Source organism: Cheilinus undulatus, linkage group 24 (assembly GCF_018320785.1).
Source record: "Cheilinus undulatus linkage group 24, ASM1832078v1, whole genome shotgun sequence".
In the NCBI taxonomy this organism is placed as follows: Eukaryota; Metazoa; Chordata; class Actinopteri; order Labriformes; family Labridae; genus Cheilinus; species Cheilinus undulatus.
Genome location: NC_054888.1, coordinates 83,418 through 98,640, shown reverse-complemented (window position 1 = coordinate 98,640; position 15,223 = coordinate 83,418). Strand labels below are relative to the sequence as shown.

Genomic DNA, 15,223 nt, shown 5'->3' with positions numbered 1-15,223 from the left:
CAACACCAACACAAGTCACTAAACATGGAGAGATGTAGCTACAACACCAACACAAGTCACTAAACATGGAGAGACGTAGCTACAACACCAGCACAAGTCACTAAACATGGAGAGACGTAGCTACAACACCAGCACAAGTCACTAAACATGGAGAGACGTAGTTACAACACCAGCACAAGTCACTCAACATGGAGAGACGTAGCTACAGCACTCCACATGGTGCAGTTGTGAGGTTGTTTTAGCCTGCCAACCGTTTTTTTAGTGATGCAGCCTCAACATGGCAGCGTTTTCCTTGGTTCCCCTGTTCCTGTTTTCTGTTGCTTACATTTAGACGGCGAGAACCATGACAAAGTGAGGAGACAAGGTATCATTAATGTAATTGTCAAATTTTAGCATGTTTTCATGTATTCAACAGCTGTGAGGAAATGTTTTTCTTTGCAGATGAGGAGAACGATGAGGAGGACAGAGGAGGTCTGCAAGAGGAGGACGAGAGGAGGAGTTTAGTCCCACAACAACATCAACAACCCGTTCTGTCTCCGTCCCCAGTCCTCTGTCAAGGAAATACTTCCACGCCAGTCTCCACGCCGTCCTCCACGCCGTCCTCCACGCTGTCCTCCACGCCGTCCTCCACGATGTCCTCAACAACGTCCTCCACGCCATCTTCCACGCCTATTCTCGTGGGCTCCAACCTCACGTCTGTGATAAACCGCAGAAGAATTTTCAGTCTGGAGCCGTTTCACCAGAGCAGCATCACCAGCAGCCGGCTGAAGAGAGGGAGAGAGGAGGAGGAGGAAGAAGAGGAGGAGACGGCTAACCAAGAGAAGATAGCAAAGATAGCCAATGGTATGGGTTTCGTTTCTCCTGCTCCTATCATCTCTCTGCTTCCTTCCCCTTAACTATCTGGTGTCCCACATGGGTCTAAGCCAGGTCCTCTTAGGCTCTGATTACACAGAACCATAGACATGTCAACTCTCTCTGCTTTTATCAGTCTCAGACTCCACCCAGGACGACGTGAAGAAGCTGAAGGTTTGCATCGAGCTGAATGGCCTCACACTTAACAAGCCCCGCCTCTCTGGAGAGCTCAACCAATGGCTGCCATTGGACCAGAGGTCAGCAGAGCCGGTCAGGAAGTTCAGGATGGACGGCCCATCTGTCAGGGGTCCCAACAGAGGCTGGCACAACCCGACATTCACAAGAAGGGAAGAACCAAGAGGTGAGACAAAGTCTGCTTATCCTCTTCCTGTGGACCATAAACAAATGGATGTAAATATATAGAAATAAATAAATATGATTATTAATACATTAAACAAATAAACAAATAAATATAAATCTCAAAACACAGGAGCAAACACATTAATAAAAATACATAAAAAACAAATAAAAAATATTTTTATAAATACATAAAAACAAACAAAAAAATAAAAATACATAAAAACATAAAAATAAATTTAAATACATAAAAGCAAACACATTAATATAAATACAAAAAAATAAAAATTAATATAAATACATAAAAACAAACAAATAAATAAAAATACATAAAAACATAAAAATAAATTTAAATACTTAAAACAAACACATAAATATAAATACATCAATGCAAATACACCAATATAAATACATATGAACAAATAAGTAAATATAAATATAAAGACATAAAAGAAACATAAAATAAAAATTGTAAATTTATAACAACAGATAAATATAAAAAATACAAAAAACAAATCTATTTAAATAAATAAATCCAGAAAAACAAATTCATAAATATAAATACATAAATGTAAATAGATATATTTACATGAAAACAAGTACTTATAAACAAATAAATCAATAAAAAACCATCAAAACAAATAAATAAATATAAAACATAAAAAACAAATTGATAGATATAAAAACATAAAAACAAATAGATAAATATAAAACACAAAAAACAAATTAATAGATATAAAAACATAAAAACAAATAGATAAATATAAAACACAAAAAACAAATTAATAGATATAAAAACATAAAAACAACTACATAAATATAAAAACATAAAAACAAATTAATAGATATAAAAACATAAAAACAACTACATAAATATAAAAACATAAAAAACAAATTAATAGATATAAAAACATAAAAACAAATGAATAAATATAAAAACATAAAAACAAATAAATATAAAAACATAAAAACAAATAAATAGAAAACCATATGCATACTTTCTGTGGCCATCTCCAAAGGAAAACAGACCCCCCCCCCCCATCAGCTCCCTCGCCTGTTCAAACGCTCGCTTGCTCTCTCTCACTCTCTCACCTGCTCACACACTTGCTCGCTCTCTCACCCGTTCAAACGCCTGCTCCCTCTCTCACTCTATCGCTCGCTGATGCTCCATCCGTGCGAGGCGGCTCTTTGTTCCTCTCTCTCTCTCTCTCATTATCTCTCTCGCCCCTCGCTGAAGGACAGGCTGCAGCTCGTTTGCTGCTGAGAGAAAAGTTGTCTAAATTCACACAGAGAGGTGATGAGGCTCGGTGGAAGACTTCAGATCAACGACAGGACCTTTAAATCAGCAGAACCAAACACCTGAGCTCAGTTCCTGTTAGGGATCACAGCAGAGATGACCTGAGGGATGTAGGACCGATCAGCTGATTTTCTTTTAGAATATAAGATCATTAAAACCAGATCTAAGGAACGAGATCTGATCAACCAGATTATTAAACCAGGTCTAACAAACCAGATCTGATAAACCAGATGTAATAAACCAGATCTATTAAACCATGTCTAATAAACCAGATCTAATAAACCAGGTCTAATAAACCAGATGTAATGAACCAGATCTATTAAACCAGATCTAATGAACCAGATCTAATAACCAGAGCTAATAAACCAGATCCAATAAACCAGATGTAATAAACCAGATCTATTAAACCATGTCTAATAAACCAGATCTAATAAACCAGATGTAATGAACCAGATCTATTAAACCAGATCTAATGAACCAGACCTAATGAACCAGATGTAATGAACCAGATCTAATGAACAAGATCTAATGAACAAGATCTAATGAACCAGATCTATAAAACCACATCTAATAAACCAGATCTAATGAACCAGACCTAATGAACCAGATGTAATGAACCAGATCTAATGAACAAGATCTAATGAACAAGATCTAATGAACCAGATCTAAAAAACCACATCTAATAAACCAGATCTAATGAACCAGACCTAATGAACCAGATGTAATGAACCAGATCAAATAAACCAGATCTAATGAACCAGTTTCACCATTTTTTCTAAAAGTTGCCAACCTGTTTTTGCAACCAAAATAGAGAGCCTGGTCTAGATTGCACAAACACATTGGCAACTTTTGGCTGAAGAGTGGGGGAAGCTGGTGGGTAGCGAAACCCTTTCTCCAGAAGTTGCCACCAGAGGGCGGTCTTTGGAAGTCTTCAGTACAACACGTTCTGACTACTCTCCATGGTGTGTTTCAGGTTTCCCGGTGGCGCCGCCGACCTCTCCCACCCACCACTTCCAGCGGTCTTGCAGCCCTGGCCTCCGACCACCGTCCCCCTGGTCCTTTGGCTCCTCTGGCATCCAGAGCCAACACATCAGGCTGAAGGAGAACCGACGGCCCTCCTCCTTCCTGCCTTCCTTCCCTCCTCTCCCTCCATTTCCTCGCCACGATGATGACCTCAGCAAGCCAAAGGGGAAGCGACTCTGCAAGACAAAGCACACAGGAGGGGAGAGGGTTAGGGAGGAGGAGAGAGAAGGAGGCGGCGAGGAGAGCCGCGGAAAGGTCAGTGAGGAGCGCTTTGCTCTTGACACTAATCTTTGTGACTGTGATGAGAATTTAAGGGACAGTGGTCCACTGAGCTAAAGTCCTCTGAGTTTAGGATGGAAAGACCTCCATCAGCTCAGACACCAGCAGAAACCATGAGGTTTGATTTAACCTCTCAGACACCTTCAGCATGTCAGCCTTGGCCCTGTTTCACAGGATGACATCATCACAGGGTAGGAAGGAATGTTTTACAGACTACAAAGGATGACGTCATCACTGGATAGGAGGGAATGTTTTACAGACTACAAAGGATGACATCATCACATGCTAGGAAGGAATGTTTTATAGACTACAAAGGATGACATCCTCATAGGCTAGGATGGAATGTTTTATTGACTACAAGGGATGACATCTTCATAGGCTAGGATGGAATGTTTTATAGACTACAAGGGATGACATCTTCATAGGCTAGGATGGAATGTTTTATAGACTACAAGGGATGACATCTTCATAGGCTAGGATGGAATGTTTTATTGACTACAAGGGATGACATCTTCATAGGCTAGGATGGAATGTTTTATAGACTACAAGGGATGACATCTTCATAGGCTAGGATGGAATGATTTATAGACTACAAAGAATGACATCTTCATAGGCTAGGATGGAATTTTTGTAGACTAGAAAGGATGACATCTTCATAGGCTAGGATGGAATGCTTTTTAGACTATAAAGGATGACATCTTCATAGGCTAGGATAGAATGCTTTATAGACTATAAAGGATGACATCTTCATAGGCTAGGACAGAATGCTTTATGGACTATAAAGGATGACATCTACATAGGCTAGGATGGAATGCTTTATAGACTATAAAGGATGACATCTACATAGGCTAGGATGGAATGCTTTTTAGACTATAAATGATGACATCTACATAGGCTAGAATGGAATGCTTTTTAGACTATAAAGGATGACATCTACATAGGCTAGGATGGAATGCTTTTTAGACTATAAATGATGACATCTACATAGGCTAGAATGGAATGCTTTTTAGACTATAAAGGATGACATCTACATAGGCTAGGATGGAATGCTTTATAGACTATAAAGGATGACATCTACATAGGCTAGGATGGAATGCTTTTTAGACATTGCCAACGACGGTTGGCCAACCTCAGGCCTAGACTGCTGGTGTGTCTGAGTTCTAATAATAACTCAGAATTGTCGTATGCTGAGCTTTTTTAGAACTCGTCTGTTTTGGTTTGAAACGGCGACTCGTGGCGTTTTGACAGCTGCTGCAGCAGAGATTTCCTCGGGGCAGAAATGACGCACACACCAAAATACACACACTGAAACACACACCAGTCTCCCTCTCTCTCCCCCTCAGCTCTCGCTCGCCCCTCCTCCTCCTTGTTTGAGCCTGCTGAGTAGAAAACACAAACAGGCTCCTCCCGGGCAGAGCTGGCGTCCTGTTTGCTGATGCGTGGCGGCAGCGGCGGCGTGCAGCTCCGTTTGACAGACGCCTGCGCACACACAAACACATTATCACGCACACGCTGTCTGGCTGCTAAGCAGCGGAGACGGTTGCCGTGGTGTCAGCAGCTCAGCGCTGCAGCGTTTTTAGCCTCCATCCTCCGATCGCTCTTCTTTAGAAAAAGCGACGCAGTACGGCCAGATTTACAGAGATTTTTAATCTTTAAATGTTTGAATGAAATAAAATGGAGATGTCTAATGAGTTAGAACAGAGATATTTTAATAGAATAGAACTAAAAACTGGCTCAGGAAGGACCAACTTTAACAAAGAGAGAGGTTAGAGGTCACCCACTGTTTAATATTCTACATTCATCACATTTAAAATAAAATTTTACAACAAAACTTGAAGTAATCACCAGCTATGGATGAATACTGACAGCTAGTCAACTAAGGAAGGAATGAAAGCAGTGACTAGGTTAAAGTACCCTGACTGCTCTGAGTTAACCCTGACCAATCAGACAGAAGTCACATGATCACATGATCAGAACTCTGTGAGCAGCTTTAAGTCCTGAACTACCTACTCTACCGTAAACAGATGAGAGTTCCAGACAAATGAATTTCCCTTCAGGGATGAAAAAGTTATTGTATTGTAAAAAAACAGAGATCATGGCACTGGCTCTCAGTGTGAAGAATGACATCATCACAACACAGGCAAGGATGGAATGTTTTCTAATATTAAAAGTATAGCATCATCATAGGAAAGGATGGAATGTTTTCTGATATTAAAAGTATAGCATCATCATAGGAAAGGATGGAATGTTTTCTGATATTAAGAGTATAACATCATTACAGGCAAGGATGGAATGTTTTCTAATATTAAAAGTATAACATCATCATCACTGGCAAGGATGGAATGTTTTTTTTTAATATTAAAAGTATCATCATCATCATCACAGGCAAGGATGGAATGTTTTTTTAATATTTAAAGTATAAGAGCATTTTCAAAGGCAAGGATGGAATGTTTTTTTAATATTAAAAGTATAACAACATTATCAAAGGCAAGGATGGAATGTTTTTTGATATTAAAAGTATAACAGCATCTTCAAAGGCAAGGATGGAATGTTTTTTTAAATAATTAAAGTATAACAACATTATCAAATGCAAGGATGGAATGTTTTCTAATATTAAAAGTATAGCATCATCATAGGAAAGGATGGGATGTTTTCTGATATTAAAAGTTTAGCATCATCATAGGAAAGGATGGAATGTTTTCTGATATTAAAAGTATAGCATCATCATAGGAAAGGATGGAATGTTTTCTGATATAAAAATATAACATCATTACAGGCAAGGATGGAATGTTTTTTAATATTTAAAGTATAAAAGCATTTTCAAAGGCAAGGATGGAATGTTTTTTGATATTAAAAGTATAGCAACATAATCAAAGGCAAGGATGGAATGTTTTTTTTTATATTAAAAGTATAACAGCATCTTCAAATGCAAGGATGGAATGTTTTCTAATATTAAAAGTAAAGAACATCAACTGCAAGGCTGGAATGTTTTTTTAATATTTAAAAGTAAAACAATATCATCAAAGGCAAGGATGGAATGTTTTATAATAATTAAAGTATAACATTTTCATTAAAGGCAATGATGGAATGTTTTTCCTTGAAAGTAGCTAGGCCAGGCTCTTAGCTACATCTTGAAACTCCTGTAGCACAGGCTTGTACTGCCCTGTGACGGGACAGTGATAGATGATGTGACGATCAAACAGTGAGCCCTGTCGAGCACCATGTCACAGATGGGCGAGCAAAGCATGGACGTGTATAGGAGTGAGAGAGAATCCTCGTTTGTTTCTGTTTTAAAACAAATCCTTTCTTCCTGGTCCTCCTAGTCCTGTCTAGCGCACTTATAACTCTCTCTCTCTCTCCACTCATGCAGGTTTCTCCATCTCACTTGCCCAGCCCTCGCCCTTCCTCTCCACAGAGCCCACACCCACCCCGCCCCGCCCCTCCTGAAGTTCGTAGACTGATCGTGAACAAAAATGCCGGAGAGACGCTGCTGCAGCGTGCCGCCCGCCTGGGATATGAGGTAACGAAACCCATCACGCCTCACTGGTCCTTTGTCCTAACATGACGTTATGTCTTTGTGTTGAGAGGAAGACGACAGAGGTGGCGATCTGTTCTCTGGCAAGAACTGCTTTTTCACATGGCGGTGTAGTAAACATCCCTATCCAACAGATCTAAAAATAAATGACCACGTATTAATAACAGCTGTTTAAACCAGTCAGATTTTTATCCAACGAGGAATCAGACTTTCAGGAGCAGTGGTGGACTCTCGATCTACAATAAAACATCCCCAGCTTCATCAAAATTACATCATTTTTAGGACATTCCTCTCTTGCTTTTGATGATGATGTCATGCTTCTTAGTGTTTTAAACATTCCATCCTTACCTCTGATTGCAATGATTTCATCCTTTATATTTTAAAAACATTCCATCCTTGCCAATAAAGATGACATGATTATTTAATGTCTACAAAACATTCCCTCTTCTGCCTTTGATGATGTTATCTTTCACAGAGTGTTTTAAAACATTCCATCCTTGTCTTAATGATGATTATGTCATCTGTCAGAGTGTTTTAAAACATTCCATCCTTGTTTTAATGATGATGATGTCATCCTTCACAATGTTTAAAACATTCCATCCTTGTCTACATGATGATGACATCCTTCACAGTGTTTAAAACATTCCATCCTTATCTACATAATGATGTCATCCTTCACAATGTTTAAAACAGTCCATCCTTGTCTTATTGATGATGATGTCATCCTTCACAGTGTTTAAAACATTCCGTCCTTGTCTGAATGATGATGATGTCGTCCTTCAGAGTTTTGAAACATTCCATCAATCCTTGTTTTAATGATGATGATGTCAGCCTCCACAGAGTTAAAAACATTCCATCCTTGTCTACATGATGATGACATCCTTAACAATGTTTAAAATATTCCATCCTTCTCTTAATGATGATGTCATCCTTCTGTGTTTTGAAACATTCCATCCATTACTGGATGATGATGATGATGATGATGATGTCATCCTTAACAGTGTTTAAAACATTTCATCTTTGTCTGGGTGATGATGTCATCATTCAGAGTGTTTCAATCGTTCATCTTTGTCTGGGTGATGATGTAATCGTTCAGAGTGTTTCAAACATTCATCTTTGTCTGGGTGATGATGTCATCATTCAAAGTGTTTCAAACCTTCATGTTTGTCTGGGTGATGATGTCATCCTTCAGAGTGTTTCAAACATTCATCTTTGTCTGGGTGATGATGTCATCGTTCAGAGTGTTTCAAACGTTCATCTTTGTCTGGGTGATGATGTCATCATTCAAAGTGTTTCAAACCTTCATGTTTGTCTGGGTGATGATGTCATCCTTCAGAGTGTTTCAAACGTTCATCTTTGTCTGGGTGATGATGTCATCGTTCAGAGTGTTTCAAACGTTCATCTTTGTCTGGGTGATGATGTCATCGTTCAAAGTGTTTCAAACCTTCATGTTTGTCTGGGTGATGATGTCATCCTTCAGAGTGTTTCAAACGTTCATCTTTGTCTGGGTGATGATGTCATCGTTCAGAGTGTTTCAAACGTTCATCTTTGTCTGGGTGATGATGTCATCGTTCAGAGTGTTTCAAACGTTCATCTTTGTCTGGGTGATGATGTCATCGTTCAGAGTGTTTCAAACGTTCGTCTTTGTCTGGGTGATGATGTCATCGTTCAGAGTGTTTCAAACGTTCATCTTTGTCTGGGTGATGATGTCATCGTTCAGAGTGTTTCAATCGTTCATCTTTGTCTGGGTGATGATGTCATCATTCAGAGTGTTTAAAACATTCCATTCTTGCTGTTAGTGATGATGTCGTCCCTCAGACCTAGAATCTGGTGCCCTCTGACCTCTATGATGAGAGAATCCCTGCACTAATAGTTAATCTAATGTGATTAACCACGATGGCCCTGATGAATAGATGAACTCTAGGTCTTTAGGTCTGGGTTCCAGGTCTCGTCTTAGGAACATGATCACATTTAAAGGCACTAAAATTCTCTCCAGGCTGTTCCTGAGGCATGCTGGGAGTCGTAGTCCCTCCCTCCTGGATTGAAGGATTTTCCCACATTGCATCAACATGAAGGATTGTTGTTGTGCTCAGACTCGCTCCATGTCTGGGGATCATTTGGAGGAAGAGCCGTGGCGTTTGTTAGCACATCCACTCTCTGAATATTTCATGTGGTGGGTGGCGGCTGTCGTCAGGCTCACGGGTGTCACCCCGCCTCGCTCCCTCGCTCGCCCGCTCTCGTTAAGGTGCGGCGGTGGAGCTAACGAGCTGCGTTTGCAAATAAAGCCGTCATCCATCACCGTGCACACGTGCACGTGGAAACAAACATCCAGTGTTTCCAGGCTGCAGTCAGGAGGGCGGGCGTTTTGTCCCTGGAGGTGTCGATCTCCTGGTTTGGCTCTTTTAAGGTGAAAATGAGTTTCTGTTCTGGTTGAGGCTGCAGGCGACAAATGAAGGCACAGAAAGCTGCTTCGTATTCATCTTATCACGAAAATTCAGGAAATCTCCTCATGCCGCCTTTTTTATATCTATATATATATATATCTATATATATATGTATATGTGTATATATGTATTTATTTCAAACACTGAAACACAAGGCACGTAAAAACAGGAAATACACTTAGAGTACGTGTGATTCAGTAATAATAGATGTCCAAATATGGATCACTGAGGAAAGCCAACAGAGATTTCACACTAACATTTACACCAGAAAGATAAGACAACTGTGATTTATGATTAATGATTTAACCATTCTAAGTACATCCACGTTAAACTCTGGCTTTAGTTACTCTATGAATCAAACTCTGGCTTTAGTTACTCTGATGATCAAACTCTGGCTTAAGTTACTCTATAAATCAAACTCTGGCTTTAGTTACTCTGATGATCAAACTCTGGCTTAAGTTACTCTATAAATCAAACTCTGGCTTTAGTTACTCTACACATTAAACTCTGGCTTTAGTTACTCTACACATTAAACTCTGGCTTTAGTTACTCTATAAATCAAACTCTGGCTTTAGTTACTCTATAAATCAAACTCTGGCTTTAGTTACTCTACACATTAAACTCTGGCTTTAGTTACTCTATAAATCAAACTCTGGCTTTAGTTACTCTTTAAATCAAACTCTGGCTTTAGTTACTCTATGAATCAAACTCTGGCTGTAGTTACTCTTTAAATCAAACTCTGTCTTTAGTTACTCTTTGAATCAAACTCTGGCTTTATTTACTCTTTAAATCAAACTCTGGCTTTAGTTACTCTTTAAATCAAACTCTGGCTTTAGTTACTCTATAAATCAAACTCTGGCTTTAGTTACTCTGATGATCAAACTCTGGCTTAAGTTACTCTATAAATCAAACTCTGGCTTTAGTTACTCTGATGATCAAACTCTGGCTTAAGTTACTCTATAAATCAAACTCTGGCTTTAGTTACTCTACACATTAAACTCTGGCTTTAGTTACTCTACACATTAAACTCTGGCTTTAGTTACTCTATAAATCAAACTCTGGCTTTAGTTACTCTATAAATCAAACTCTGGCTTTAGTTACTCTACACATTAAACTCTGGCTTTAGTTACTCTATAAATCAAACTCTGGCTTTAGTTACTCTTTAAATCAAACTCTGGCTTTAGTTACTCTATGAATCAAACTCTGGCTTTAGTTACTCTTTAAATCAAACTCTGTCTTTAGTTACTCTTTGAATCAAACTCTGGCTTTATTTACTCTTTAAATCAAACTCTGGCTTTAGTTACTCTGATGATCAAACTCTGGCTTAAGTTACTCTATAAATCAAACTCTGGCTTTAGTTACTCTGATGATCAAACTCTGGCTTAAGTTACTCTATAAATCAAACTCTGGCTTTAGTTACTCTACACATTAAACTCTGGCTTTAGTTACTCTACACATTAAACTCTGGCTTTAGTTACTCTATAAATCAAACTCTGGCTTTAGTTACTCTATAAATCAAACTCTGGCTTTAGTTACTCTACACATTAAACTCTGGCTTTAGTTACTCTATAAATCAAACTCTGGCTTTAGTTACTCTTTAAATCAAACTCTGGCTTTAGTTACTCTATGAATCAAACTCTGGCTTTAGTTACTCTTTAAATCAAACTCTGGCTTTAGTTACTCTTTGAATCAAACTCTGGCTTTATTTACTCTTTAAATCAAACTCTGGCTTTAGTTACTCTTTAAATCAAACTCTGGCTTTAGTTACTCTATAAATCAAACTCTGGCTTTAGTTACTCTGATGATCAAACTCTGGCTTCAGTTACTCTTTAAATCAAACTCTGGCTTTAGTTACTCTACACATTAAACTCTGGCTTGAGTTACTTTTTAAATCAAACTCTGGATTTAGTTACTCTTTAAATCAAACTCTGGCTTTAGTTACTCTACACATTAAACTCTGTCTTTAGTTACTCTACACATTAAACTCTGGCTTTAGTTACTCTATAAATCAAACTCTGGCTTTAGTTACTCTATGAATCAAACTCTGGCTTTAGTTACTCTTTAAATCAAACTCTGGCTTTAGTTACTCTATAAATCAAACTCTGGCTTTAGTTACTCTATAAATCAAACTCTGGCTTTAGTTACTCTATAAATCAAACTCTGGCTTTAGTTACTTTTAAAATCAAACTCTGGCTTTAGTTACTCTACACATTAAACTCTGGCTTTAGTTACTCTACACATTAAACTCTGGCTTTGGTTACTCTACACATTAAACTCTGGCTTTAGTTACTCTACACATTAAACTCTGGCTTTAGTTACTCTATAAATCAAACTCTGGCTTTAGTTACTCTTTAAATCAAACTCTGGCTTAAGTTACTCTATAAATCAAACTCTGGCTTTAGTTACTCTTTAATTCAAACTCTGGCTTTAGTTACTCTACAAATTAAACTCTGGCTTTAGTTACTCTGATGATCAAACTCTGGCTGTAGTTACTCTATAAATCAAACTCTGGCTTTAGTTACTCTTTAAAATCAAACTCTGGCTTTAGTTACTCTATAAATCAAACTCTGGCTTTAGGTACTCTTTAAATCAAACTCTGGCTTTAGTTACTCTATAAATCAAACTCTGGCTTTAGTTACTCTATAAATCAAACTCTGTCTTTAGTTTCTCTATAAATCAAACTCTGGCTTTAGTTACTTTTTAAATCATACTCTGGCTTTAGTTACTCTACATATTAAACTCTGGCTTTAGTTACTTGACACGTTAAACTCTGGCTTTAGTTACTCTATAAATCAAACTCTGGCTTTAGTTCCTCTATAAATCAAACTCTGTCTTTAGTTACTCTATAAATCAAACTCTGGCTTTAGTTACTCTATAAATCAAACTCTGGCTTTAGTTACTCTATAAATCAAACTCTGGCTTTAGTTACTCTATAAATCAAACTCTGGCTTTAGTTACTCTTTAAATCAAACTCTGGCTTTAGTTACTCTATAAATCAAACTCTGGCTTTAGTTACTCTTTAAATCAAACTCTGTCTTTAGTTACTCTTTAAATCAAACTCTGGCTTTAGTTACTCTACATATTATACTCTGGCTTTAGTTACTCTACATATTAAACTCTGGCTTTAGTTACTTGACACGTTAAACTCTGGCTTTAGTTACTCTATAAATCAAACTCTGGCTTTAGTTCCTCTATAAATCAAACTCTGGCTTTATTTACTCTATAAATCAAACTCTGGCTTTAGTTACTCTTTAAATCAAACTCTGTCTTTAGTTACTCTTTAAATCAAACTCTGTCTTTAGTTACTCTATAAATCAAACTCTGGCTTTAGTTACTCTTTAAATCAAACTCTGGCTTTAGTTACTCTATAAATCAAACTCTGGCTTTAGTTACTCTTTAAATCAAACTCTGTCTTTAGTTACTCTTTAAATCAAACTCTGGCTTTAGTTACTCTACATATTATACTCTGGCTTTAGTTACTTGACACATTAAACTCTGTCTTTAGTTACTCTTTAAATCAAACTCTGTCTTTAGTTACTCTATAAATCAAACTCTGGCTTTAGTTACTCTTTAAATCAATCTCTGGCTGTAGTTACTCTATAAATCAAACTCTGGCTTTAGTTACTCTTTAAAATCAAACTCTGGCTTTAGTTACTCTATAAATCAAACTCTGGCTTTAGGTACTCTTTAAATCAAACTCTGGCTTTAGTTACTCTATAAATCAAACTCTGGCTTTAGTTACTCTATAAATCAAACTCTGTCTTTAGTTTCTCTATAAATCAAACTCTGGCTTTAGTTACTTTTTAAATCATACTCTGGCTTTAGTTACTCTACATATTAAACTCTGGCTTTAGTTACTTGACACGTTAAACTCTGGCTTTAGTTACTCTATAAATCAAACTCTGGCTTTAGTTCCTCTATAAATCAAACTCTGGCTTTATTTCCTCTATAAATCAAACTCTGGCTTTAGTTACTCTTTAAATCAAACTCTGTCTTTAGTTACTCTATAAATCAAACTCTGTCTTTAGTTACTCTATAAATCAAACTCTGGCTTTAGTTACTCTTTAAATCAAACTCTGGCTTTAGTTACTCTATAAATCAAACTCTGGCTTTAGTTACTCTTTAAATCAAACTCTGGCTTTAGTTACTCTTTAAATCAAACTCTGGCTTTAGTTACTCTACACATTATACTCTGGCTTTAGTTACTTGACACATTAAACTCTGGCTTTAGTTACTCTGATGATCAAACTCTGGCTGTAGTTACTCTATAAATCAAACTCTGGCTTTAGTTACTCTGATGATCAAACTATGGCTTAAGTTACTCTATAAATCAAACTCTGGCTTTAGTTACTCTATAAATCAAACTCTGGCTTAAGTTACTCTATAAATCAAACTCTGGCTTTAGTTACTCTACACATTAAACTCTGGCTTTAGTTACTCTACACATTAAACTCTGGCTTTAGTTACTCTATAAATCAAACTCTGGCTTAAGTTACTCTATAAATCAAACTCTGGCTTTAGTTACTCTACACATTAAACTCTGGCTTTAGTTACTCTATAAATCAAACTCTGGCTTTAGTTACTCTTTAAATCAAACTCTGGCTTAAGTTACTCTATAAATCAAACTCTGGCTTTAGTTACTCTTTAATTCAAACTCTGGCTTTAGTTACTCTACAAATTAAACTCTGGCTTTAGTTACTCTATGAATCAAACTCTGGCTTTAGATACTCTTTGAATCAAACTCTGGCTTTAGTTACTCTTTAAATCAAACTCTGGCTTTAGTTACTCTATGAATCAAACTCTGGCTTTAGTTACTCTTTAAATCAAACTCTGGCTTTAGTTACTCTTTGAATCAAACTCTGGCTTTAGTTACTCTATAAATCAAACTCTAGCTTTAGTTACTCTGATGATCAAACTCTGGCTTCAGTTACTCTTTAAATCAAACTCTGGCTTTAGTTACTCTTTAAATCAAACTCTGGCTTTAGTTACTCTATAAATCAAACTCTAGCTTTAGTTACTCTGATGATCAAACTCTGGCTTCAGTTACTCTTTAAATCAAACTCTGGCTTTAGTTACTCTATAAATCAAACTCTGGCTTTAGTTACTCTATAAATCAAACTCTGTCTTTAGTTTCTCTATAAATCAAACTCTGGCTTTAGTTACTTTTTAAATCATACTCTGGCTTTAGTTACTCTACATATTAAACTCTGGCTTTAGTTACTTGACACGTTAAACTCTTGCTTTAGTTACTCTATAAATCAAACTCTGGCTTTAGTTACTCTATAAATCAAACTCTGGCTGTAGTTACTCTGTAAATCAAACTCTGGCTTTAGTTACTCTACACATTAAACTCTGGCTTTAGTTACTTTTTAAATCAAACTCTGGATTTAGTTACTCTTTAAATCAAACTCTGTCTTTAGTTACTCTACACATTAA

The 15,223-nt window shown here is 37.0% G+C and overlaps 1 protein-coding gene across 1 annotated transcript in view; it reads left to right on the top strand.

The window, feature by feature from the left end:
- The window catches only part of LOC121506173 (BCL-6 corepressor-like), an 87,473-nt gene that overhangs the window by 35,483 nt on the left and 36,767 nt on the right, over positions 1-15,223 (top strand). The window contains exons 5-8 of the mRNA XM_041781819.1: positions 442-843; positions 989-1,213; positions 3,480-3,784; positions 7,179-7,328. Coding sequence (XP_041637753.1) covers positions 442-843; positions 989-1,213; positions 3,480-3,784; positions 7,179-7,328 — 1,082 coding nt within the window. The remainder of the gene's footprint in view (positions 1-441; positions 844-988; positions 1,214-3,479; positions 3,785-7,178; positions 7,329-15,223) is intronic.